At 40.4% G+C, this 27,368-nt stretch overlaps 2 protein-coding genes across 2 annotated transcripts in view; one reads left to right on the top strand and one right to left on the bottom strand.

Annotated features, from left to right (window-relative positions):
• Positions 1–7,310: 7,310 nt before the first annotated feature.
• On the bottom strand, positions 7,311–8,516 carry LOC308514501 (upstream-binding factor 1-like protein 1; the record flags this gene model as incomplete). The annotated part of the gene is made up of 1 exon (XM_081084667.1): positions 7,311–8,516. One exon carries the CDS (start codon positions 8,514–8,516, stop codon positions 7,311–7,313), a length of 1,206 nt encoding a protein of 401 aa, XP_080940793.1.
• A 7,893-nt stretch (positions 8,517–16,409) lies between these two features.
• The window catches only part of CRADD (CARD and death domain containing adaptor protein), a gene marked incomplete at its 3' end in the record, with an annotated part of 197,419 nt that continues 186,460 nt past the window's right edge, over positions 16,410–27,368 (top strand). The window contains exons 1-2 of the mRNA XM_081083738.1: positions 16,410–16,500; positions 17,855–18,158. Coding sequence (XP_080939864.1) covers positions 17,861–18,158 — 298 coding nt within the window. The 5' untranslated portion in view covers positions 16,410–16,500; positions 17,855–17,860. The remainder of the gene's footprint in view (positions 16,501–17,854; positions 18,159–27,368) is intronic.

The following is a 27,368-nucleotide window of genomic DNA, read 5'->3' as shown; positions in this document are numbered from 1 at the left end:
ATGCTAAGAAAAAAAAGACAGAAGAAGGTGATGTGATAGAATCTGGGGAGCAATTCCAAGTCAGGTATTCAGGGGAGGCTTCTCCAGGGATATGACATTTAAGATGTCACTTGGATGACAAAGTAGAGCAAAGTTCTTGAGTCCAGGCCAGTATGATAATGATTTAGATGAGGGAGTGGTGGTTAGGATGGAGAGCTGTGACTGGGTTAAAAGATGTTGTAGAGATAGAATGAGTAGGATTTATTGATGGATTGAGAGAAAGAGAGGAGTCAAGGATGATTCCTGCAGTTTTTGGCTTGGAGTGATGTTGGCACCATATACAGAAGCGGAGCAAGCTGAGGGGGAGAAGGTTGGGGGTAAGAAGAATCAGGAGTCCAGATTTGGAAAGATTACTAGTAACTTTGAAGTGCCTATTAAACTCCAAGTGGAGATGTCAAGTAGACAGCTGGCTATATGAGGCCAGAGCTAAACATTTGGAAGATATTTTGCCTTTAGATAATATTTAATGAAATGGGCTGGATGGGAGTACTTAGGAAAAAAAAAGTAGAGTTAGAAAATAAAGAGGTTCTAGAATATTCTTACAATTTTAGATACTTATAACTCATAGCAAAAGCTAATAGAAATAACCACTCTCTATATATGTATATCCTACAACCCTTATAAAATTAGCCACATAAAAATGAATTGATAAGAATTTTTTACTTTCTCAGGTTCTTCAACCAAGGATACCAGTATGTTTTTATTGATTTTTAGAGAGACAGGAAGAGAGAAGGGGAGAGAGAGAGGCGGGGGGGGGGGGGGCGGGAGAAGAGAGAGAGAGAGAGAGAGAGAGAGAGAGAGAGAGAGAGAGAGAGAGAGAGAAACACCGACCAGCTGCCTCCCGGCTAAGGATTGAGCCTGCAACCTAGGGATGTGCCCTGTCTGGGAATTGAACCCACAACCTTTTGGTATAAATGATGACTCTCCAAGCAACTGAGCCACCTGGCCAGGGCGACTTTCTCAGATTTCTTTAGCATACATAACTGGGGGCCCAAAAGAAATATGGTTGTAATACACTGGTCTTATATACATTTAATGACCCATGATTTTTAGTGCCTACTGCAAGGCATCATATTAGACACTGTGTGTAAAATGAAATGAATAGAACAGTCACGCTATTTATTGGTCAAACATTTACTGAGCATATGCTGTGTGCATAGTATTAGGTCATTTGAGCATAGACAACAAAAATGAAAAAACCAGTCTCCGTGTTTAAGAGAAGACAGTCTAAAACTGCCATTCAAAAGGAGAACAAACCATTCAAAAGCCACAGGGATAGTATGCTTCCTTTTCCTTCAGTATATCTGATGTTCCCAGTGGTCGGCAAACTCATTAGTCAACAGAGCCAAATATCAACAGTACGATTGAAATTTCTTTTGAGAGCCAAATTTTTTAAACTTAAACTCTATAGGTAGGTACATTGTTATTAACTTAATTAGGGTACTCCTAAGGCTTAGGAAGAGCCACACTCAAGGGGCCAAAGAGCTGCATATGGCTCGCAAGCCGCATGCGGCTCTTTGGCCCCCTGAGTGTGGCTCTTCCACAAAATACCACGTGCGGGTGCGCACATACAGTGCGATTGAAACTTCGTGGCCCATTCGTAGAAGTCAGTTTTCGGCCTGGGCGAGTCTATTTTGAAGAAGTGGCGTTAGAAGAAGTGGGGGTAAGTTCGCTGAGGTCAACCCCTCAGATTGAGGTCAATTTTAGCAAAGGCCAGTTTAGGAGTACCCTAATTAAGTTAATAACAATGTACCTACCTATATAATTTAAGTTTAAAAAATTTGGCTCTCAAAAGAAATTTCAATTGTTGTACTGTTGATATTTGGCTCTGTTGACTAATGAGTTTGCCGACCACTGTTCTAGGCCATTAGGAGAAATCTATGTGGACTGAATGCATTTGGTGAGGTAGGCCACAGACCATAATTCATTCTGTCTTTTCCCCTCCCTTATACTTCTGGTCAACGGGAGAGCTTTTCTGGGTGGAGAGAAGCTTATCTCAGCCCATCTCATACTTACAGTTGACTGGTACTTAAAGCATCCCAGCATTCATATTCTCATTATCTGGGAGAAGAGACATAAAGAATCCCAACAGCCCTTTAAATAGCGAAGTTCTTTTTCCTGCTAAATCAAACAGTCTCCCCAAAGAACAGTTCTAATGCTTTAATATTAATATCACTATTTGTTCAAAATTGTATACTTCTTGTATAGTTGATGGATAGACTGGATGCATACCCACTTATCAGTGCAAATGAGAAGGAAGGGGAGCACCCTTATCTGCGATGATGGTTATATTTGCTTTATCAAAATGCAGCTAAGTCTTTCGGTGGATTGTTGTCAGAAAGAATAGCGCAGCTTCAATTATGATGAAACAAAGATAATTATATTTAGTAATCACTGTTTAATTTTGTAAAAATACATTTTTATTGATTTCAGAGAGAGGAAGGAAGAGGGAGAGAGGGATAGAAACATCAGTGATGAGAATCATTGATCAGCAGTCTCTGCACAACCCACCCCAAAGGGGATGGAGCCCTCAACCTGGGCATGTGTCCTGAACTGGAATCATACCATGACCTCCTGGTTCATGGGTTGACACTAAACCACTGAGCCACACCGGCCAGGCTTATTGTTTGATTTTTAATGAGCTTTATTAAATAACCCCAGGTAAATGCTTGGATCATTAAACTACTTGATACATTTGCTAAGTCATCCTGGCAGACCCATGTTGATGTGGTTCTGCTCACAAGGAAACTCTCAGTAAACTCCACGTGAAGTTTTTTGGGGTCACTGGCCAACTGGTAATGGAAATACTCAGGATTTTTTGGAGGGGGATCAAAATAATTTTGTTGTGCTTTATGATGTCAAATTCTGTGGTTACAGCCAAATACCTGGCCATATGCTTAAACAAGTTCAAACTCTTTCTTGTTGTTGTTCATTGAAATACCTTGGCCTCTTTCCCTGATAACAGTGCAGCTTGCTTCTGTTTCTTGGCTTGAACAAGAATGAGTGGAACACTGATTTACTTACCACAAAATGTTAAGTTAATCCTCTTTATGTCTGCTATCCAAAGTGTATGGGTTTCTCCTCAATCAATGATACCTGATGTCAGCCCAGTAGATATTTAGCAGAGAATTTAGCTATTAAATTTTCCCATTTAGAATATTTAGGTTCAGTAGTTAACTAGTACTTAGAGAGTTTAAATGGTATCCATTTACTAGTTTCTTTCAGTCACTAAATTTAGTTATACCAAGTCAGTATCTGGCTTGTATTATCTTATGCTTTATATTGGATTAATTTCAGAAATATAGAATTGAAGAACATTTTTAGTATCTTATGCAAAGTAATACAGGAAAATCATAGTTTATTAATTTATATGCTATTTCTTATGCAAAGAATCATATGATAAATACCTGCTTGAAACCAGTGTCAAAGAAATTGAAGCAACTTTCGATGACTTGATATGTTTTATTTATTTAAGAAGTGGGAACTGTATAGCACAAATGTTTTTTTCTTTTTATTGTAAAGGCCAGGAAGTGAATATCTAATATCACTTGGTGCCCTATTATGTTAAACTAGAGGCCCAGTGCATAAAAATTCATGCACTGGAGGGGGCGTCCCTCAGCCCAGCCTGCCACCTCTCACAGTCTGGGAGCCCTCAGGAGCGGGAGGCGACCCGGCAATCAGGGGAAGGTGACACCCCATCATACCTCTGCTGCTGCCACTGCCAGCAGCGCAAGCCTTGGCCAGCCCTGGTTACCTGTGCCTTGGACTGGCCCTGGATGGCTGGGGGCGCTGAGGGGAATAGGGGACTCTGGAGGCAGGCGTGTGGCAAGGCCAGGTCAAGGGGACTGGGCACTGCCATCTTGTGGCTGTGGGCGCCGCCATCTTTGAGGGTGTGGCAGTCGATTAGCATATCCCTCCTTATTGGCTGTGGATGCCACCATCTTTGCAACAGCATTTGGGTTAATTAGAATATTCCCTCTTTATTATATAGGATTTTTAGGTGGTTTCTTTTCCATCTTTTAAATGTGTATAGCACAGTTTTATAACTACTGCATGTTTTTTAAAGACAAATAGGAAAGGTCACCTTCTTGAAGAGGCTTTGTCTGCAGACTCAATTGAAATCAGCTCCCTTCCCCTAGCCCCCTGACAAATTTTTCTTTCTAAGCACTCTTCTGTCATTGCATTTATAAAAAATTATAATTATTTTTTTTCCTTGTTTATGTTTGTCTCCTTCTCTAGACTCTGAACTCTATGATCATAGAGAAATTATCTGTCATTCAGTATTTTAGCCCTAACTGAACCTAGCACATAATAAGTGCTCAATAAAAACTTAATGCTGTCAAGTTAGGAATAGATTGCAACAATCCTTGTAACATCAATCACTAAAATCTTATAGCATAATATTTCAAACATCTAGGAATATTGTTGGGGTATTATATTAATACATGATAATTTGCATAATAATGTATTTGTCTCTTTTTAAAGGTTTGCAATTTAGGTTTTTGTGAACTGTCCCAGGATTTTCACAATAAGCAATTATTAACCCTAGATTAAAATGAGATATTAAAAAACTAAAGGAATCACTAGAATTCATAACTTAGTAAATTAATAATTAATTGGTGTGCCTTATTCAGGTAATATTATCTATAGCATAATACCTGTATCAGAGTTATATAGAAAGAAGGGACAGTGTGGCTGCATATTTCAAGTGTAGTTTTAGGATTTACAGTTACAGGGATAGATGCCTATATTTCCTTGGACAAATTGTGTTTTATCTTTTTTGTGGTGGGAGGGGTTCAGGCAAGGAAGGCTCCATGGGATTCCTGTTGCATGTCAAGAAAATAGCAAAGATGAAATGAGGAATAAGAATGTAGGTCCAGAAGTCTTCATATCTTCCTGACAATGGGCAAATCCTTTACCGTCTTCCTTTCTACCCTTCTCCCTCCCTCCCACCTTCTTTTCCTTTAGTTGTTATATCTCCTCCAATCTGTGACAGTTTCTCAGTCTTTCCTTGTCTTTCACAGCCTTCACACTTTTGAACAGTAATTGTCAGATATTTTGTGCAAAGTTTCCAATTTTGGTTTGTCTAATGTTTTCTCATGAAAAGACAGAGATGAATTTTAGGGAAGAACACCACAGAGGTGATGTGCCCTTCTTGTCATATCATATTGGGTGGGGCACAGGGCATTGATGTGACTTCTTTCTGGTAACATTAACCTGGATCACGTGGTTTAGGTGGTGTACGCTAGGTTTCTCTGTTATAAAGTTTTTTTTTTCTTTCTATACTCAGTTGGGTAGAAGTGTGCTTTTTGTCCTCAGCTTTATTGAAGTACAAATGACAAATAAAAATTGTATATATTTATGGTGTACAACAAGCATGTCAAACCCATGGCCCGTGGGCCACATGTGGCCCACAATGAATATTTTTGGGGCCTAGTCAATATAACGATATGTAAGAAATGTTTTAATAAAAATTTCATAACTTAATCTTTACAATATCCTATTATACATAATTATTAATAGTGAACTACAACGTTTGCTCATGACTGATTACTATAATTATGTTGCATTCGTTTCCCTTACACGCCTTAGGCACAGGTGCACCATTTCTCTCCACTAATACTAGCAGCAAGTATTTTAGTAGCTGTTTGCCATGTTATTAGTCTTGTACTGACTTGTTTGGTGTGTGCAACAGGAAATATTTCACTTTTGGAGAACAAGAAAAATAGGTTTATTTGCATTTCACTTATTAATTTGTGCAGTTATTCAGTGTCTGATAAGTTAATGTTCAAGAGAAGATATTAATTTTTATTAAAATGTTCTATTATTTTATGTTAATAATTATTCATTTATTTCAGCCCTTTGTATTAAGCATGTTGCTATCAAAATAAACCTATGTTCCTATGAAAACTGAAGCTTTTGTTTTTTTGCGGCCCACATAAACTTAAACCTTGTTTATTTGGCCCATCTTAGCCTTTGAGTTTGACATACTTGGTGTACAATGTGCTGCTTTGATATTTGTATATATTTGTGAAATTACCACAATCATGATTATTTACATATCCATCCCCTCACAGTTACCTTTTTTGTGATGAGAATATTTAATATTTATTCTCTTAACTAATTCAAATATACAATGCAGCATTATTATTGACTAGAGGCCCAATGCACGAAATTCCTTCCTTCCCCCAGCTGCCGGCACCAGCTTCCCTCTGGCACCTGGGACCTGGGCTTCCCTTGCAGCCCCGGCTTCGTCCAGAAGGATGGAAGGACATCCTGTCAAGTTAGCATATTAGCATAATAGCTTTTATTATTATAGATAGTCACCATGCTAAATATTAAATCTCTAGAACTTATTCATACCACATAACTTAAACTTTGTATCCTTTGACCAACATCTCCCCATCTACCCCACTCCCCATGCCCTGGCAACCAACATTATATTCTCTGCTTCTATGAGTTTGACTTTTTTAGATTTCACATAAGTGAGACCATGCAGTATCTGTCTTTCTGTGTCTGGCTTATTTCACTTAGCATAATGTCCTCTGTGCTCATCCATGCTGTAGTGTATGACAGGATTTTCTTTTTGTTTTGCTTTTTAGTTAAGACTTTTTTTTTTTTTTTCCCATGGAGGCCCTCAAATTTTATTTGAAATTAGTAAGAAAGTCTCATAGAGATGTCAGAGTTAAATATACATGTATAAGTATTGCCTGCTACATAATGCTGCCCACTCTCACATTAAGAATGGCCAACTCCTTTCTCACAGCAGATGTAGTATAAGAGTCCAGAGGTACAGTTCTTGCAGAGAATGTAGGAGTCACAAACTTACAGTGTACCCTAGACCACTTCTGGCAGACAGAAAATGAGAAAAGCAAAACTTCTTTCTTCAGACTCAGTCTAATGAAGTGTGCTCCTCACAGCTGTCCAATCATCTCACCATTTGTTTCAAGATCCTTCATTGCATGGATATCCTAGGGGGAGTGATACTGATGGTGTAGGGTGACCCAATACAGGTTCACATTTCTATTTCTTTTCCCAGCAGGAACCTCTCTTCCCAGGTGTGTGGACCTGATATTGAGAGTTCTGTCCCAATTCCCGGCTTCCCAACCTGTCCTACTCTGTATTGAGGAGGAGGAAGGGAAAGGAAGGAAGAAGCAAAGCAATAAAAAGAGACAGGGAGAAGAGCCCTTCAATTTACATAGATGCCAAAGACTTCTGTTCGGAAGTTCTCTGTCCCACCATCTAGGAATGAACAAAGCTCAACTGGAGTCTTAGTCAGAGGTGTCCCCCGAGGAAGATGAGCTGGAGCTGCTGTCATCTTCATCGTTACTGCTGGAATCTGAGGAGCTGCAGCTTTCTGCATTTTCCTCATGTTCCTCCTTTTCTTCAGATCCACGTGAGGAATGAAAACAGTCCCCATTAGTCTCTGATGACTCTGTCCCTGGAGCCTGTGGCCCCTGGTTCTGTGCAAGCTCTCTTTGCAGAGACCTTGCTGATGGAGACTGCACATCTGTCCTGATGATCTTGGGGTCTGGACCTCCACGCATGTTCATGTTCTTCCGCTTCCCAGAGGTTCTCTCTCTGTAGGCAGCATACTCCTCAGGAGACAGACTCTTGAGCCAGTGCTCCAGGTCCACCTTGTACTGTTTCTGCAGCTCCTCAGCCTGCTTCCTATAATTCTCCCTCTGGCTCTTTGGGATGCGCTGCCAGCGTCTGCTAATCTCCACCATGCGCTCCCTCAGGGGCAGGCCTTGCAGCTCCATACTCGACCACATATCCTGGTGGAACTTCTGGTATTCGTTCATGGGGGGCTTCTCTGGCTCTCCATGGAATTTTATGTCCTCTGAAAAATTGTTTTCTGAGGAAGACTTCACTTCTTTCCCTTTTCTCTGAAATTTCTTGGGGGCTCGGTTTGGGCTTCTTTTGGGGACAACAGATGTCTTGGAGTTCTGCACTAGTTCAGGGTGGTTTTTCCTGAACTGAGCCATTTTCCCCCCATATTCCTGTTTCTCCTTCTGGAAATCTTGAATATATTTCATCTTCATCTCCTCTGGGAGCTCCTTGTATTTCTCAGATATGACCTTGGTCAGCTCTTGGTTGTTGAGTTTGGGGTACATTTGGGAATATTCGAGACGCTTCTCCTTGAAGAAGCGAAGATAAGAAGTCAGCGGCTGCTTGGGCATGTCAGGATGTTTCTTAAGTTTTTTGCTTTTGTAAGAATTTTTAACATGTTCCTTAGCTTCCAAGACTAAGTCTGTCAAAGTACGATACTTTCTTATCTTACTAGAAATCTCTAACCACTTGAGTTTGCACATTTCTCCAGAATAACCTTTAAAAGCTACTTTTCCCCAGTCCATATGTGACTGGGTTGTTTTGAATGTGTGTTTGTCATTGGATGGGAGATTATTCCTCAGGAGGTCCAGTAACATCACAATGTCTTCTTTGGGCCATTGGTCTTGGCCGTTACTCAGTGCCATTTCTAGGGCTTTGGCCACTTATGAGGCCGCCGTTATGCAAACACCACAGCAGAAACTCAAAAGTCTTCAAGCTTAAGATGTAGCTTGAATCTCCCTTGATATAGGGATCCCCGAAGCTCCACGCTAATTAGGTTTCAGAGTGTGCTAAGAATGGTCCCACCTCTGGGAGTTCCGTCAATATCAGCGTCAATAGCAAATCTCTGTGCTCAACTGGCAGCTCCAACTTCAGTCAGTCTACCCTGGAGAAGAAGGGAAGTGGCCTCCGCACAGATGTGCCTTTTTATATGATTCCAGCCAGGTAAGGCCACACCCACTTGCTCAGATCGGATTGCGCCTTCAAAAGGAAGTAACCACCCTGAACCTGAATAGATTACAGATAGTAGGAGGATGGCTGATTAGATTTACAACACAGAAAACAACACTTGTGGGCTTTCATCCTAACAGAATAAAAAGGTGTTTTGCAGTAAGATGCATGAAACTTTCAATTATAGTATTATTAACTATAGTCACCATCTTAAAGATGCTGTAGAAAATTATTTTTAACAGAGGTGCCATGCTACCTTATTTTGTTGGCACCTATCACAATGAACAAATCACTGATACCCCCGCCATGTAAGATGTTTCCCTGAATTATAAAATGTTTGGGAATTTAAGTCTGAATTTTATAACTATATAAAATGAAAATAATCTAACTTTCTTGGAAAGTTGAAAAGGGAAAATCTAAATAAAACTCATCTTTTAAAATTTATTTAAAAATGAATGATAAATCCATCAAAGCCCACATTTCCTAGAAAGAGGTGAATTACCTCCCCTCTTACTCACTGAATAGAATTGTAAATTAAGGTAACAGTCATTGAAGAGCAATGATCCCAAAATTAATTCTGGAAAAATTATCTCAAACATTCCTCAACATGTTGCATGTCGTCTATGTAAGCATATAGAGGAAGGAGTTTCATTTTTCAGCAATTCAAATAATTCTGTGGGCAGGCTGTGTCTATGGTCACAGTTGGAATCCTGGTCAGGCCACATACCTGAAATGCTGGCTCGGTCCTGAGTAGGGGGCTTGTAGGACACAGCCCACCCATGATTCTCTCTCATTATTGATGTTTCTATCTCTTTCACCCTTTTCCTTTCCCTCTCTGGATGAGATCATATAAAAGCCACATCTCTCCAGAGGCCACTTCTCCAGGGTAGACTCTAGTTAAGACTTTTTATTTCATTTTTTTAAGAGCAGCTTAAGGTTCATAGCCAAATAGAGGGGAAGATATAGAGATTTCCCATATGCCCTTTGTTGCTGGAAGCCGGTCCACCCTTGTTGTTGGACACAGTCGCTGCAGGGAAGAAACATCCTTACAGCTTATGTTTCAAGGGACCTGGTGTATGTGGCATATGTTTGCTCCCCCTCGTAACGCTATGTGTTTTAAACAGGACTACCTCCCCGAGAAAGGTTGTTTCCCCAGGTGAGGATTTTTCCCTGGAGTTAGGGAGGGAATAAAACCCCTTAACTAAGTGCCAGGCGGGTAATTAATCACTTTAACTATGAACAATCACGCTTAAGCTACATAATCTTTACTTAGGATAATCTCTTTCAGTTACTTCCTTGTAGCTTAATAGAACAATAAAGTAACCTTGGAATGGAGATAAGAAACGCCCTAACCTTTGGAATAGAAATTGATAGTATTAAAATCAACTGGTATAAATACAGATGTAACAAGGCAATAAACACCAGAACTTGGCTGGAGATCCAAACCCAGAACTTGGCTAGAGATCCTGGCTAGGCTGCTGATCAACTGAACGCTGCCTCCGTGCCATTCCTTCTTCGCCGACTCCGTCCACACCTTTGGGAACCCCTGGACCTGCTGGGGCTGGACCCCAGCACTTTGTCCCACATATTCATAGCTTTTCCCATTATCAAAATCCCTCACTAGTATAGTACATTTGTTAAAATTGATGAACCTACATTAACACATTATAATCAACCAAAGTCCATAATTATCCTTAGGGTTCACTCTTGGTGTGTTCTGTGGATTTGGACAAATGCATAATGATAAGAATGCATCATTATAATATCATTTAGAGTATTTTCTTTTCTTTTTTAAAAAAATATATTTTATTGATTTTTTTTTTTTTTTTACAGAGAGGAAGGGAGAGGGATAGAGAGTTAGAAACATTAATGAGAGAGAAGCATCGATCAGCTGCCTCCTGCACACCTCCCACTGGGGATGTGCCTGCAACCAAGGTACATGCCCTTGACTGGAATCTAACCTGGGACCTTTCAGTCCACATGCCGACGCTCTATCCACTGAGCCAAACCGGCCAGGGCTAGAGTATTTTCACTGCCCTAAAAAAATCCTCTGTACCCCTTCCCTCTATTGAACTTTCCCCTCAACCACCAGGCAATGACTGATCTTTTTACCGCCTTCATAATTTTATTTTTCCAGAATGTTAGATAGTTGGGATTGTACATATTGAATTCTTTCACTTAATAATATCCATTTAAAGTTTCTCTATGTCTTTTCATGCTTGATAGCTCATTTATTTTTAGGGATGAATAATATTCCATTGTCTGGATGTACCACAGTATATTTATATATTCATCTACTAAAGGATATTTTGGTTGCTTCCAAGATTTGGCAATTATGAATAAAGCTGATATAAACATCTCTGTTCAGGCTTTTGTTTGTACATAACTTTTTATCTCCTTTAGATGAATACCAAAGAGCATGATTGCTGGATTATATGATAAGAGTATATTTAGTTTTGTAAGAAACTTCCAAACTGACTTTAAAAAAAAAAAATTAGGATGTTTTTATTTATTTACAATTAATTTTGTAATTAAAGTAATATATTCATATAGTTTTTTAAAAATTGAGATATAACTTACATTAAAATGCATGTCTTGAGTATTCAGCTTAATACATTATTAACAATGTGAACATGCCATTCTCATTGCTGAGTAGTGCTCCATTGTATGGACATAGACTTTTTCATTCTCCTAATTATGGACATTTGGATTTATTTCCTGTTTGGGCTTCCTTATAGACTGAATGTTTGTGTCTCTCCCTCTCCCAAATTCCTATGGTGAAACCTAAAACTCAATGTGATTGTATTGGGAAGTGGGTCTTTGGGAATTGATTTAGTCATGAGGGAAGAGCCCTCATTAATGAGATTAGTGCCCTTATTTGAAAAAAAAAAAAAAAAGAAAAAAAAAAAAGACTCCGAAGAGCTTCTTAGCACCTTCACTGTGAAAAGACAAAGGAAGAAGATGGTCATCTATGAACCAGGAAGTGGGCTTTCACCAAACAGCAAATCTGCTGGCACCTTGACCTGTTTTACATCATCCTGTTCTTGTTTCATTATAAAAACATTTTTAAGTGCATCGAGTAAGAATCTACAGAGCAATGAGAATGCATGAATGACTCAACACGATGAGTAAGTCATAAAGTTGAGTGAGAGAAGCCAGCCCTAACAGAATGCATATGTTTACATAAAGTTTGGAAACAGGCAAAATGAAACTAGATTGATATTTATAATCTTTAATAGATATTAAAGAAATGCAAAGAGGTAAACATCAAAATTTTTAGGTAGGATGAGGCAGTCAGGGTGAGGGCAGGGAATTGGTTAAGGTTGGGAAGGGCAGGCAGGTGGCTTCTGGGGGCTGGTAGTGCTCTGCTTCTGTAGGGAAGGTCACACAGGTCTCCGTTTGATAACAAGTTTTAATGTGGGTGCTTAAGTTTTGGGCACTTTTCTGTGTGTTACATTTTACTACTTAAGAAGGAAAAGGTACTTGAAGTATATGAAGAGCAAAAGTCCCCATCCCTCTTCTCTCTGCAGAGCTCACTGTGGGTCTCATTTGGTTTCCTTCCAGATACTTTTCTATGCACTTACATCCCTAAACACACATGTACACAAGATACAATTTTCTTGTATTTCTCTTAAATGATATATGCTTCATTCCATAATCTGTTTTCACTTGATGAGTCTTGGACCCATTAAAGCTCAGTCCACCTTCTTTACTGCCATGGCATAGCATTTCACACAGTATTAATGCATTATAGCTGGACTGAATTAGTAATAGTGCCTATTGCATGGGGTCATTGTGAAGATTTAAGTGAGATATTGGATGTAAACTGCTTAGAACACTTAGGGCCTGAACCAGTTACTTCACTCCTGGGTGCTTCCGCTTCCGTATCTGGGGATGATAGCAGCTGTAAAGTGGGATTCACATGAGGATCAAATGGGTCAGGACAGAAAAAGCTGTTCCTAGCAGTGCCTGACACAGGCAAGCATTGGCTGTGAGAGCAGTAAAGGTGCAGATGCCCTCGCTTTACTTATTGTGAATGCACAGTTTGCTTTAATACCTGGGAGATATTAAAGGCAGGCTCCCTGTCTTTGTCATTTATTTTGATCATTGTTTTGGTTCTTCTTCCTTGTCTTCTCTTCTAGATGAACTTGGTCATCTAGTTTCATAAATAATCCTCTTGGATTTAGAGACTAATTTACTGAAGTTATAGATTGATTTGAGGAGAACTGACATCTTTACAATATTGAGCCTACCCATCTGGAGGCAGATCATCTCTCCTTATATGCTGGTCTCTTCCTGCCAAACTGTCTTCCAAAGTGGCTGTACCATTTTGCATTCCCACCAGCAATGAATGAGAGTTCCCGTTGCTTCATATCCTCATCAGCATTTGATGTTGTCAAAGTTCTGGATTTTGGCAATTCTAATAGGTGTGCTTTCCTTTTCTTTTTAAGGCTGAATTTTATATATATATTTTCTATCCATTCATCCACTGATGGACACTTAGGTTGCAGTGCTGTGTATAATGCTGTAATGTACACGGTAGTGCAGATATCTCTTTGAAATACTGATTTCGTTTCCTTTCAATTTACACCCAGAAGTGGGATTACTGGGTTATTTGATAATTCTATTTTTAATTTTTTGAGTAATCTCCATCTTATTTTCTATATGGATGTACCAGTAGAAATGTGTGACTTTTTTTTTTCTCTTTCAAGAGTTTAAGAGCTGATTTATTTAGTTTCCAAACTTATGGGATTTGTGAAAGCTTTCCTTTTGTTAAAATTTCCCATTTCATTGTAAAATGGTAGAGTACATAGTTTGTATGATGTTGATTTTTTTTGGAATTTATTGAAGTTTCTTTGTGACTTAATTCATATCCTATTTCTGTATCTGTTTCAAGTATTCTTGAAATGAATCTGTTTTTCTCCATGGCTTAATTTCCACATCTACGAAGCAGGAAAAAACAAAAATATCCAATTCCTTTGGGTTTTGTTTTGAAGGTTGCAAAGCCAAAGGCCAAACTGAAAGAGAGAAAAATATGACACTTGCTCTTCGAGCTTTTTGACACTTTCTTTTGCAATCTTGCAATGGATATATCTTGATGCAAGTAAACATGGTAGGGGAGAGAGAAAAATGAAAATATCTGTCCTTCCTGAAAATGGATTGATTACCACTGGGTAACAGGTGCTTAATCCTCTGTGGGTGCAAAGTTCCGTCGACAGAGAGGGACTGGACAGAGTGGAGGAGTAGCCACCTGTGATAGTGATTCTGATCTATTGTGGACTCCTTCTGGGCCTGCTGGCCTTAGATATTTGTGTAAGTGAAGGTGAACCATTAGTTGATGCTCAGAAGTATCATTGTATACTAGAATGGGTGGTGGTCCTCTCAATAGGCTGATTGATGGCAGGTGGCTAATCAATCAGAGAGCTAGCCTGGTTGCTTAGGAAGCAGCATGTCTGCTTATTTAAATTTTCCATAGGAAGGGGATTTTGATGGCCAAGGACTTCACCTTATGAACTTAATCCAGATCTTTAATGCTAACCTCTCAGGTTTTCCACCATAGGACTGCATGCCCCTTAGCTCCTGCACTAATTCTTCTCATGTTGTCTCTTATTCTCTTTTCTTCTGTTCTGTGAATTCTCATGGAACTCACTGCTGGTACTTTGCTTTCTCTTGGATGTCATCATCAATGTCTCCTTTTAGTTATCAAGAGATCTAAAGCCTTCCCAAGTGCAACAAGTCATCAAGAAGTGTTTTAAGCTAGGCAGTTTTTATATGAGTGCATTTGTGCTATTTTGTTTTAACTTTACTGTATGTTTCAAAATTACTAAAGTTTACTTTGCAGTTGGAAAAAATACATGCTTTTCCTTCCCCAAAAGCCAGTAATCTTAGCTATTGGCAGTGTTGCAAGGTCTGTACTTTACCTGTATGAAGACAGAGAATGTTGCTAATGCCTATCCACACACAAAGGAAATCTTGCTCAGGAAAGAACAGCGATTCCAGAACAAAAGAAGAGGGCAAGGGTTAAGAGAATACCTGGAACTTAAGAGTATCAAGAGTGGGAAGTGGCACTGGAATGATCTGTCAATATTTTGGGCTGTCATTAGAACAACAGACTCTTCACCATACAAGACTGTGTGGTGTACTGCGTACTGGAAAGAGCATGAAACCAGGGAGAACTGGTTAGAATTCAGGTTTTGCTATATATTAACTGTGAGATTTTGGCTAAGACACTGGCCACTTTGACTCCACATTCTTCACATATGTAAAATGCTAGTTATAAAACTAATACCTGCCACCGATGTAAAATGGTAGATTGGTATAATACTTTAATCTGGTTACAAAAATTAGGTTTTGAGGAGTGAGATTTAGAATTGCTCTCCATTAATTTGCTTACAAAGATATTTTCAACTTTCTCTAGAGGTGTTGGTTGTGAAAACCTCTATGGAGCTAATGATAGTTAAGGGTTTCTTTTTGATACTGTCAACTAATTTTTAGCAGTACATACAACTTTCTGTATATACCATCCGATTTATTAAAAAGTGAATCAATAAATGTGTTTATTGAATGACTGCCTCATGTCATAAAGAAATTTGAGGAAGGACCCTCAATTTGACATTCTTATATTTCTTTATATTTGGATCATGTATTTGTCTTGGTTTCCAAATTTAAAATGTGGTGAGCTCAGCAGATCTGCCCCCAGTGTCAGCCCCTCTCTCTTTTTTTGCATACCTTTCTGTGCTTCAGAAGCTGGAAAACTCAAACTACATGTCCCAGATACCTTTACTTGCTAATGCTCTGCGTGCAGATCACATACATCAAAACTAAGATGTACAGGTTCTGTTTTGATGCTGCTGGAAAATACAGCTGTGGAGACCTTGGTTTTTCTGCAGCAGTCGCTTACTCTGTCAGTGTTGAGGAGACTGGAACTATGGGGTAGTAGTTTCCTGATCCTACCTTCCTGATTGTGTCCATGAGCCAGTTTGTCAGTGTTATTTGGGGAGTTATGCTTGGATGTAGACCTTCTCCAGCCTCCCCAATGATTGCAAATGTCCCCAGATTGCCCAGACAAATCCCCTTCTGCCTAGTGTCGCAAGCTGATTATTGCACTGAATCCGGATTGATTGACTTGTAAACGCTTTATGGGCAGGAATCCTGTGATATAAAGAAATGACCTTGCATTATATCTGGAGGGAAACAGATGATAAATAAATGATTAAGTATAAGTTTCAGTAAGATATTTGAGTGCTACAGATTAAGTTGGTAAAGGGGGTGGGAGTGCAGGAGATGGATGTTGCGATTTTAAAGAGTGGTCTTGGAGAGCCTCGCTGATAAAATGACTTATGAGACCTGACTATTACTTCAATTGTGTGCAAGGCCGAAGAGTAGTTACTGTGCAAAAAACGCAATTATCCAATTATTTTGTTCTTAGATAACCCCTCTAAGCGGCTATGTTATTTACCCACAGCAAACATGGCGGAAGAGACTTCAGCCGACACTTGAGCCCACAATAAAGATGGCTGCGGCACTTCCTGTGTTTGACCTCAACAAAGATGGCGACCGCACTTCCTGGTCCCGGCTCTCGCCTTCAATAAAGATGGTGCTTATGGTACAGGTTCCCTGACAGTCTGGATTCCGGTGGCAGTTTTATTTATTTATTTTTTAAGATACGTGTTCGCAGACGTAAGTAGCAGGAAACCAGGAGCCCGTATCCCTCTTTTCTCCAGGGCCCGCGGCCCGGGGCCTCCCCGCCCCGCGGCGACCCGAGCCAGGCCGGTTAGGGTGGCGATGGGGGTGCCCGGCACCCCGCTGTGAAGGTTGTTCCAAACCCTCTCTTTTTAGCGGCTCCGGTTGCCCCGAAAAATCTCCCGCAGCCCCCTTGTTCGTGATGGCCCAGGGCGTCAGCTGCCCGGACCGGGACTGAAAGACGTCCGCCGGGCGCAGCCGGAAGCGCACGCCCCCTCACCTGCCCCACTCCGGTCGGCCGGTTCCCTTCTGTGGTGCCCGCGCCACCGACACCACAGCCCTCGGCTCTCTGTGCAGTGGTCTGGGCAACATGCCTTCAAACCGCGCGTGGCTGCGGACCAGGACCGGCCTGTGGACATGTTTCTTTTACAGAAAAGAACTCCCCTTGAGTGGCCCCTGCACGTGTGGTCCTGGCAGGGTCGCGAGGGCGACTCTGAATGCTTCCAGGGAAGGGATGGAATCTCTGACTACATATACGTTTTGCAGTAGACGGGACACAAACCTTACGTTTTTCTTGAAGGTGATGGCGCATAAGCCTTTTCTCCTCTAGGCAGTGGTTCTCAACCTTCTGGCCCTTTAAATACACTTCCTCATGTTGTGACCCCACCATACAATTATTTTCGTTGCTACTTCATAACGGTAATGTTGCTGCTGTTACGAATCGTAATGTAAAATATCTGATATACAGGATGGTCTTGGGCGACCCCTGTGAAAGGGTCGTTCTACCCGCCAACAGGGTCGCGACCCACAGGTTGAGAACCGCTGCCTGGGGTAAGCGATCCTTCAGCTTACGGTACCTGCTGGTCCCCAGCCCATGGCGATCAGGTCCTGCCAACGCCCGCGCCCGCGTGCAGAAGGGCAGCTGCAGCGCCCGGGCAGTTCCTGCAGTGGCGGGGCAGCTCTGCAGAAGGCAATGTTAGGACAGAACCACTGTTTCTTCTCCGCGATGTTGAATGAGACGTCGCTCTGTAATACTCGAATAAAAGTTGCTTTTTAAGCAGGGTCTCTGGCCCACTTTTTTCCAAATCTCATAATAGATGGAGGAATGGACCCCCTTGTGTGGGAAGCAAGAACAGAACAGATGATGCATGCTCAGTGTAGCTCATTATGCTCAGAAACACCTGAAATGAACGAGGGGGATTAATTAGCACAGCCCCGTGTTCAGCACCGTGGGCTGGCACTCTGCTAGGGTTGAATGGATGTCCATTTCCTTAAGGAGCTTATAGTGCAGGGCGGTAGCTTTCAGGGCCATCACTCCTGTCACCTGAACTTCAGTTTTGTCTCTCCCCAGGGGGAAATGGAGGCTAGAGACAAGCAAGTGCTTCGCTCCCTTCGCCTGGAGCTGGGTGCAGAGGTTCTGGTGGAGGGACTGGTTCTTCAGTATCTTTACCAGGAAGGGGTCTTGACGGAAAGCCACGTTCAAGAAATCAAAGCTCAAACCACAGGCCTCCGGAAAACAATGCTGCTGCTGGATATCCTGCCTTCCAGAGGTCCTAAAGCATTTGATGCCTTCCTCGATTCCCTGCAGGAATTTCCTTGGGTCAGGGAGAAGCTGGAGAAGGCAAGAGAAGAAGCCATAACCGAGCTGCCTGCAGGTAGGCCTCAACAAGATAATTTCAGACCAGCTCCCAAATTGTTGAACTATGGCCTTTGGATTTGAAGTTGAGGTTTTAGGGTAGAAGGGGATCAGCAGCTCCCGAAAGTGGGTAAGGAGTTTGGACTGAAGACATGGCGTGACAAGGATGGGATGAAGAGGTGGCATTAGGAAGCGCTGGGAAGGAAGGAAGAATGCACCATGATTGAGAGGGTGAGGAGGGAGCTCAGAGAATATATTTAGAAATGCTTCCAGGGAAACTTGGCAAGTCACTTGGGAGACATGTTCTCATCGGAGAGCCAGGCCATATCTCGGCCCTTGGCATCAGGAGCCATGTGGAAAGTGCAGATGGGAGAGCAGCGCGAGGCCTCCTGATAACTGCTTCATGGGGTGCCAGCGCTGCCTGCTGGGAAAGGTCAGATTCCTGAAGGGGGAGGCAGCCTCTAGGAAGGCATGCCCTGCACCTGCTCCCTGGCCTGGCCTACATAGCCAGAAGGGATTGTTTGGAAGGCTGGCTTAATTTGTGTTTAAAGGTTATTGATTTAAAGTCATCCTTTTTAGTTTTGTTCAAACACCAAGAGTATTAACTTGTAAGGGTAGTAGTTAGTGCAAGGTCTCATTTTGTTTTTTAAGCAAGTTGGGAGCAATGGAAAATAGAAATAGTCCTAGTGCCATTGATCTGGCTTGTAGCAGGAAGAAGATGTGATATGAAATACTTGTTCTTCTTAACAGCTCCCATGATTTATGCTGTTTACAAAAATTGAGCAGAGAACTGAACTGCCAAAAAAAAATTAATTAAAAGTTCACTTGTAAATTTTTAACAGTTAGGAAATCAACATTCTCTGGAGTTTTCAGTAGTAGTAATAGTCAGAATTTCTCCAAGTCAGTGGTCCCTAGCCTTTGTTATTATTGTTTTTAAAATAGCAGTATATCTGGCTAAAAAGCAAACACCAGTAATAAAAGATCACTTTTATTGTTTTTGCCTTGTGGACCTCATATTTTGAATGATTTTTCCAGACCACATTCAGTAAATACTCATGATTAATTTTTCTATTTTTATTAATGCCATATGTCTGAATATCTGATCATCATGAGATGACCAGTTAACTTGGGAAGGCCTAGTAAAGTCCCAGTGTAAAAAAAAAATATTTTCATTTCCTTGCATGACCAAATTACAGGCAAATGTATATTTTATGCTTTTTGAAGTACTGAAAATAGCTGGCCTTTAAAGACCACAGGAATTCTCAAGTTGGATTGTCTTTACCAAATTAAATACTTTAGGTGCAAAGCCTAATTAAAGTATCTAAGACATTTCTACCACTGTATTGAAAGCAGAATAAATAATATAGAATTGGGGAGATGTTAAAAAAATATTAGGGTATCCAGTGTCTTTTCCTGGTATTTGACGTAAAGGTTCCTCTTGGCAACACATAGTTGAAAACAGCAAAACAGGCAAACTGAAAGTCTGTTCCAACCAAAATATTTACTTTAATTTTATAATCGTTTTGGGTGATGTAAATAGTACTGTTGTATATTTTTAATAGAGGTATGACCTCATTGCCATTTCTTCAGATTCATTCAGAGAACAAGAAAAAAATTAAGATTTTTTAAAAAACAAATGGTGAAAGTTACAGAGAAGTTGAGGGAAAAACAGTTTTGTGTGTGTGTGTGTGTTTAAGTAAACAGAAGGAAACAGTGTAGAGTGGGAAAAATCTAGTGTGTCTGTGTTGAAGTTCAGAAAAATAATGTTAGTTTGTGTAATTATGTGGAAGTGGTCAAATGCGATGATAGGTTGACTACTGCACAAATTAAGTACTCTTGTTTTCTTGTTGAGTCACACTACTATTGAAAAAATATTCTGAAGAGAGTTTGATTTACATATGCCTCTATATACTGCCTACAGTGACAATTACATAAACTCACTTTCTAAATAATTATTGTTAATTATCCAACATTTTAAATAAGATTACAAAATATAAATAAGGTATGGAGAATAATGGTGCAGTGAACATCCTTATCCCCATCACTGTTAAAAAAAGATACTACCATTGCCTTTGAGGACTTCTGGGTGCTCCTCTTCAACCCTCGCTTATCCTCAACCCCTACTCACTGATAAACCCTGAATTTGGAGTTTATAATTTTCTTTTTTACTTTGTAGGTTTCCATTTCATAGTCACTTTAAAAATCCACATACATTATAGAAAATTCACTATGCCATAATTTTATATGTATATGTAAGGGATGGAGGAAATGATATGATTTTAAAGGAGTTGTTAGTTAACAACCTCCTCTTTTTGAGACCTTTAACTTTGTGTTTAAATGAATTAATTTGATGGCAGTATTTTAGTTCTAAAATTAAATTGGGACTTAATTGAAATCTTTTTTCAGTCTTAGAAAAAAATTAAAATTAAAGTGCCTTCAATTTAATGTCCCTATAAAAATGTGAATGATCCCAGAGGCCTATTTCCCAGGACCTCAGTGTTTCTTCAGTGTTGTAACAGAGTAATTTTAATAAGCTTTTAAATAGTCCATTTAAATTTTTGTAAAGGCATTTTGAATTTTGAAGAACTAGGCTGCAGGAAAATGTGGTGCTTGTATATGTATGTATATACAGCAACCTCTCCTGACCTTTTATAATAATTTTGGTTGAATTTTGGGCTGCCTCAAAGGCCTTATTTGGTGATCCTACTTAGTTCTTTTTATTTATGTTCTGGAATTAAACCTTTGATTCTCTTAGAATCTGCCTAGATGACTGGTCTCCCTATCTCTGTTAATAAAACTCTAAGATGTTAATAGAAAATTGATTTTGTGTTTTTCTCACCGTATAAGGACTCATGTATTTTAAAAGAGGAATTCTGGCAGTAAAATGACGTAATCCAGCTTGGCACCGTGGCAGGAACACTTGACAGTGTGTCCCTTACTGGCCAGTAGACACTAGATCAGCTGAAAGTCGTCTCTGGGCACCTGTCAGGTCATTTAGGAGGTGAGTATAAAGCTGAATTTGGGTGAAGGCAGCGTGGGCCGGCCTGTCTGCCTTCCCACTACTCATGGGCTCTGTCTACACTGCAGCCTCTCCAGTGCCTGAGCTAATCTGGATCTACAAAGGAGGTGTATGGGCAGCCCCAGTCTCACTTGTTGGTAGGACAGCCTAAGTGATGATAGGAATGACTTCTGGGCCCCAGGACTTCCTGTTCCATTGTGCTGGCCCTGGCTGTGGGACTGGGTTTTTGTCATGATTCTCATGTAACTGTCAGCCTGGCAACCCTGCCTTTACCCCTGTTTTCCTTTAGGTTTGGGAGTTATTTTCCTCCTCTCTAAGCTAGATTCCTGCTTCATATTCTCTTAGCCACTGGCAAGGATATCTTGGAACACAGCTCTGTGCCTCCTATGTTAGCATCCGATGCCTCAGTTCTTTAGCCTGCTGGAGTGGCTGTCCTGGGGTGACATTTGCTTCAACCTTGCCTGAGCTTGAGCTGGTCCTTGCCATGAACCCTGTGCCCCAGACTCCTTGGCTGCCCTCACTGGAACAAGATGTAGGGCTGGCCTGTTTTCCTTCTACTTACCATCTCCAGGGCTCTGCCTGTCCCTTTTGGAGCTGACGTTGCCTGATCATGTATACATAGCTACATTGGTCACTGTCTCAAGATGCACTCTGGCTCTCACATATATACTTGGATGCATCTGAAGTTACTGAGCAATAATGGCAAACATTTTAGGCATTGTTATAGGTTTATTAGATTTCTAGCCTGGGATTTTCCAGTCATACCATGTCTTGACTATACTCTGCATAAATTCAGTGTTGATCTCAGTTTATCTAGCTTGTGGTCTATCCAAGTACTTCTGTAGCTGAGTAGAGTTTACTTCATAGCATTGTGTGCACTAGAGAGGGAATGATGGGAGAATATCCACAGCGGGACCTCTTCTTGTGGTAAAGGCAGAGTCTACAGATTTCTGTGTATCCTCGACATGCTTATCATATCTTCCTGAGGACCAGTGAGGTGCCAGGTACTAGGTAAAAAAGACACATGAAGGACCTCTGGATCAACTGAGGGGATTCATTTGTTTGTTCGGCAAATAATGAGTATTGACCATGTGCCAGACATTAGGTGCTAGGGATATTATAATAAACAAAGCCCCTACTCTTATGAGCTCACTATACTCTACAGTTCAATGGGGACAGAAAGCAAGCAGATGAATAAATAATACAGTCATGTGCCACTTAACAACCTTTTGGTCAATGGCTGATTGCATTTACGATGGTGGTTTCATAAGCTTATGAAGGAGCTGAAAAATTCCTATTGCCAGTGTTGTCATAGCTGTCATAATGTCATACAGCAACACATTACTCAGGTGTTGGTGGTGATGCTGGTGTCAACCTACTGCTGCCTGTTCTATGAAAGGATAGCACATATAATTATGTATAGTATATAACATGTGATAATAAATATGTTACTGTACTTTTCTCATTCTTTTAGCATGTAATCTTTCTACTAATTAAAAAAATTGTGCTGTACAATAGTATGCTGTGCTACACTGTCAGCAAGTTCATGCACCTCATGTTTACCACATCTCTTGATTGCATAATTTTCTCTTGTACTTGATTAAATCTCATGTTGTTTGTACAATAACACGCTGTACAGGTTTGTAGCCTGGGAGAAATGGGCTGTACTATATAGCCTACGTGAGTAGTAAGATATGCCATCTAGGTTTGTGTCAGTGCACTCTATGATGTTCATGGAATGACAAAACCACCACAACCCATTTCTCAGAATATATCCCATCATCAAACAGCACATGACTGTACATCGGGTGATGATAGTGCTGTGAAGTAAAACAGTATGTGTGTGGTAAGGAAGGCCTTAGCATATTATTAGGGGAGGTCAGAGCAAGCATTTCTGATGAGGGGATGTTCAGCAGAGACCTGAATTCTGCCACAGAGTGGACACAGGAGGAAGAGCAGTTCAGATAGTGGGAGCCCCACGTGACTGTGTGGCAGGAGCCCAGGCCCATCTGGGATAAGAACCTTCCTCCTGGAGATGAATCACAGCATATGTCAGCATCAGTGCAGTTGCAACCATTTGTTGTTGTGTTTCCCAAAATGTAAGATGCGCGCAGAGCCATGATCTTGGTAGCTTTTAAAATGATTTTTGATGATAAGTGGAATGGGATTGAATCACATGGTGAGAAATTCATTTTCTTTTTCAATACTGATAGCCAGGTGAAAGCCTCTGTTTGGTACAAGTATTTCTGAAACATCTCGCTTGATACCTGCCAGCTTTCTTTTTAATAGAAAAAAGGTCCTCATGCTTAAAGCCTTCCTTGGACAGAATATTTAGCTCAAACTTAATTGTTTTGCTTTTTTTTTTCTTATATCCATTTAACATTTTTCTTCCATTTGTGACAAGTAAAACTGTTTTCTATTTATGAAGTTCCTTTAAAAAACGCATTGCTTTGCCCTGGCTGATTTGGCTCAGATTGTTGAGCATCAGCCCGTGCATCTAACGGTCTTGGGTTTGATTCCTGGTCAGGGCACTTACCCAGGTTGGGGATTTGTTCCCTGGTCGGAGTGTGTATGGGAGGCAACTTATTGATGTTTCTCTCTCACATCGATGTTTCTCTATCTTTCCCTCTCCCCTGGTTTCCCTTTCTCTCTCTCTCTCTCTCTCTCTCTCTCTCTCTCTCTCTCTCTCTCTCTCTCTCTCCTCTCTCTCTCTCTCTCTTCTCTTTCTCTCTCTCTCATCAAAGAAACCTACTAAAGAAACCTACATTACTTTTATTTAAGTTAAAATGACTCAACATAAAGAAAAATACTAAGAAAATAATAATGGTATGAGATTATGGTCTTAAACATAAAGCGGCTTTTCATCTATTTTCTCACTTAAAAAGAGTGACTGGAGTTTGGGCAGGAACCATTGCCTGGATGGCATAGCTGGGGAAGGAAGACTCTAGCTCTAGCTCAGATAGAAGAGATGGCCATATTCAAGGGTTTGTTTTTTTTTGTGTGTGTGTGTTTTTTTTTTTTACTGTTTTGCTCATTCAGTTTATGTATAGTGGCTGGGAACTGGTTAAATTTATTAGTGGAATTGCCAGGATGACTTAATTTTAGGCTGCCTAAACTGTAAACACATTAATTTGCTAGTGTAACAAAGTCAGCAAGATGAAGACATATCCTGGTATTCCAGACTTTTAGACTGGGAGGGACTTACAGTTCATCTAAGTTTTCTGAGAAAACCAAGTCCTAGGGAGATAAAGTCAACACTTAGCCACGATCACATAGCTACTTATTTGTTGCCAGCACTGGAATCCAGGCCTCCGGATTCTTGATTTACGACCTTTTCTGCCGTGCAGTCTTGGCTCCCCACTGGGTTTGAAATGGAATTGTATATGCTGTAGTGTTAATAGTGGAAATTAGCTTTGTAAAAAATTGTGCTAATGATTTGATTTACTTTTAAGAAGAAAAATTTCAAGGGCTTTTAGAGGCATTTTAGAATAAGATTTTACTAAAGTATTTTATTTTAATTAATGCTAATTTTAATTATTTAAAAGAAAATTTTGATAGTTCAGTACTGCATTTCATCAAAAGATTTCCTGCCCCCTGTCCCTCTTCCCCATCCAAGGCTGACATAAAGGAAGAATTTTATTGAGTATTTATGGGACTGATGAAATAATGCATCTGTTGGCAGCTAATTGCAGCTCTTTCTAGGAATAGCAAACCATGTGACAGTTCTCTCTCTCCCCAGCAGGGATATATCCATCTCACTTTAAAAAGTGGATTTATTGTTCTTTCCTCTTAGAAATTATCACTGTGACTTTTTTCTCTCTCCTGTGGCTGTATGGGTCATTTGGCTATATCAGTCACCTTACTGACCATAAGAGGTTGATTTAGCTTCAACTTTGGCTTTTAAAAAACTGCTGATCCCCAGACTTTACCAAGGTCAATTCATGCCAAAATCTGTGGAGGTGGGGCATGGGCAGTGGTATTAAAGATACACACACACACACTCTAGCCCTGACTGGTTTGGCTCAGTGGAGCGTTGGCCTGCGGACTGAGGGGTCCCAGGTTCGATTCCGGTCAAGGGCATGTACCTTGGTTGCGAGCACATCCCCAGTGGGGGTCGTGCAGGAGGCAGCTGATTGATCTCTCTCATCGATGTTTCTAACTCTCTATCCCTCTCCCTTCTTCTCTGTAAAAAAATCAATAAAATATATTTTAAAAAAAAGATACACACACACACTCTCACATGCACATATACCCATGCACATGCACAAATGCCCTAATAGGTTATTTTACAGGAAAACCAGGTTTGAGCAGCTTGTTTTTGGACCCGCTGATTAGGTGCATGGCTTCTTTCTCCTTATTGCTCCCTAAGTATGGACCTCCTAAAGCTGTACACTTACTTGAAGAGCTGTTCTTGGTTTTGCAGGGGAGGAGGTGGAAGGATGGTAGGAATGGAGATGTAGAAGGATATAGAGTTTTGTTTTAAATCTATAATCACGGATGTTTCTAATTCTCTGAATATCTTGAACATTGTTGCTTAAGAATATTCCAGAATCTTAGACCCCATACAGGTGTCACTCTAACATCAACCTTAAAATGCGTTAGAGCTCTAGGGGAATGCATTCATACATAGAATGAATTTGATCAGAGGGTTTTGAATTAGTTGGTGAATTTGGATTTGGGGAATTATTTTTATCATTTCTTCACAATGTTTGGAAATTAAAAACCATCCACAATACTCTGTGCTCTGTAGATCAAGCTATGTCCAAATGGAGACAGAAACTGCCAGTGGAGAATGAGTTGGATGCTGCTCTCAGATACAAAGTGAGCTGAAGAAGGCTCGAGGATGGATGAGAGACAAATGGCCTGAGGAGAAGGCCAGCAGGGAAGACTAGGACCGGCTTAGTCCCTCTGTCTGTGGGTTGGTCAGACAATCTGTTTGTAATTAAGAATGAATTTTAGTATTTTCTGTGTCTCACAAAGAACCTCAAATAATATCAGTAAAATACTTACTCTGTGTCAGGCACTGTTCCAGGCCCTTGGCATTTATTAATTTATGTAATCCTGACAGTTACCGTTATTGCATAGATAAGAAGACGGAGGTACAAAGATGTTAAGTCATTTGCTCAAGGTCATAAATGTGGAATCCAGGCACTTAAATGTCAAAGCTTGATAATTCATAGCCTATAAAAACAAATTCTCAAAATTAGTTTTTCTTTCCTTCCTAATTCTGATTACTTGTGGCTGCACCAGAGCCCAACATTTATCAGCCCCATGCCCTCTCCTACTCCAGGCTCTCCCAGACGCACAGCACTAGGGCTTTTCTGTCTGTCTCTTTCCTGCTTATTGTCAGAAGACTAATTCCTGGTTGGTACCTCTCTCTTTCCCATCTTACTTTATTTGTTTTTTTGGTTTTTTTTTTTTTTTCTGGAAAGGTCTAATGTGAGGCCATATGGGGTCAAGGAGCAGAGCTCCTGGGTTGCTCCCATCCCATCTTGATACCTTGAGAGTAAAAAAAGGTTAAATTTTCTTGGCTGTGATCAGGAGACAGACATGGTGTCGGCTCTCCTGATACTGCGAGTCGGGTTCCCCTTTTACAGCTCTTAAATCCTGCTATCAACAGTTCCAATAACCAGCTTTTCTGGTGGTGCTGCCTGAGAGTTTAATCATACACTTAGCAAGGTAGCTTTCTCTTTTTTTATGGGTGCAGTTCAGACTTGCAGGCTGTTGTTATAGCTAGCTGCAGGAATGTTTGCTTTTGCTTAATTTTAATAGGCAGCTGTGTTTATACTTGTTCTTTAGTTTGAGCAGCATATGATTCTTTGGAGGATTTTTGCCCTCAGAGAAAAAAAAGAGTACTGTACTTTTCCAAACAGTAAAATTTAATTGAGAAGGAAATATAACCTCTAGAAGTTTGGGGCGGGTTTTAGTCTTAGGCTTTATTTTTTGTTAATGTTATAAAAGAAATCTTAACTCCTTATAAGAAGTGCCAAGTTGACAATTCCTGGAAATGTTCATGTTCTATTTATGCTCAGCACCATAGCAGAGAGGCTGGTGACGCTGTTACCAAAATAATATCGCTGAGCTGTAGTAAGTGGCAAACAGGAGGCTTGAGGTTTTATACCTAAATAGAAAGGCTTTAATAACATCTCTCAGTTCCACCATTTGTGCATAAGGTATATGGGTGCTGAATGGTAATGGTAAAGACGTTAC

This window comes from Myotis nattereri (assembly GCF_964212035.1).
Source record: "Myotis nattereri genome assembly, chromosome: 2".
NCBI lineage: Eukaryota > Metazoa > Chordata > Mammalia > Chiroptera > Vespertilionidae > Myotis > Myotis nattereri.
Note: the sequence above shows the minus strand (reverse complement) of the source record. Positions and strands in the feature narration are given on the sequence as shown.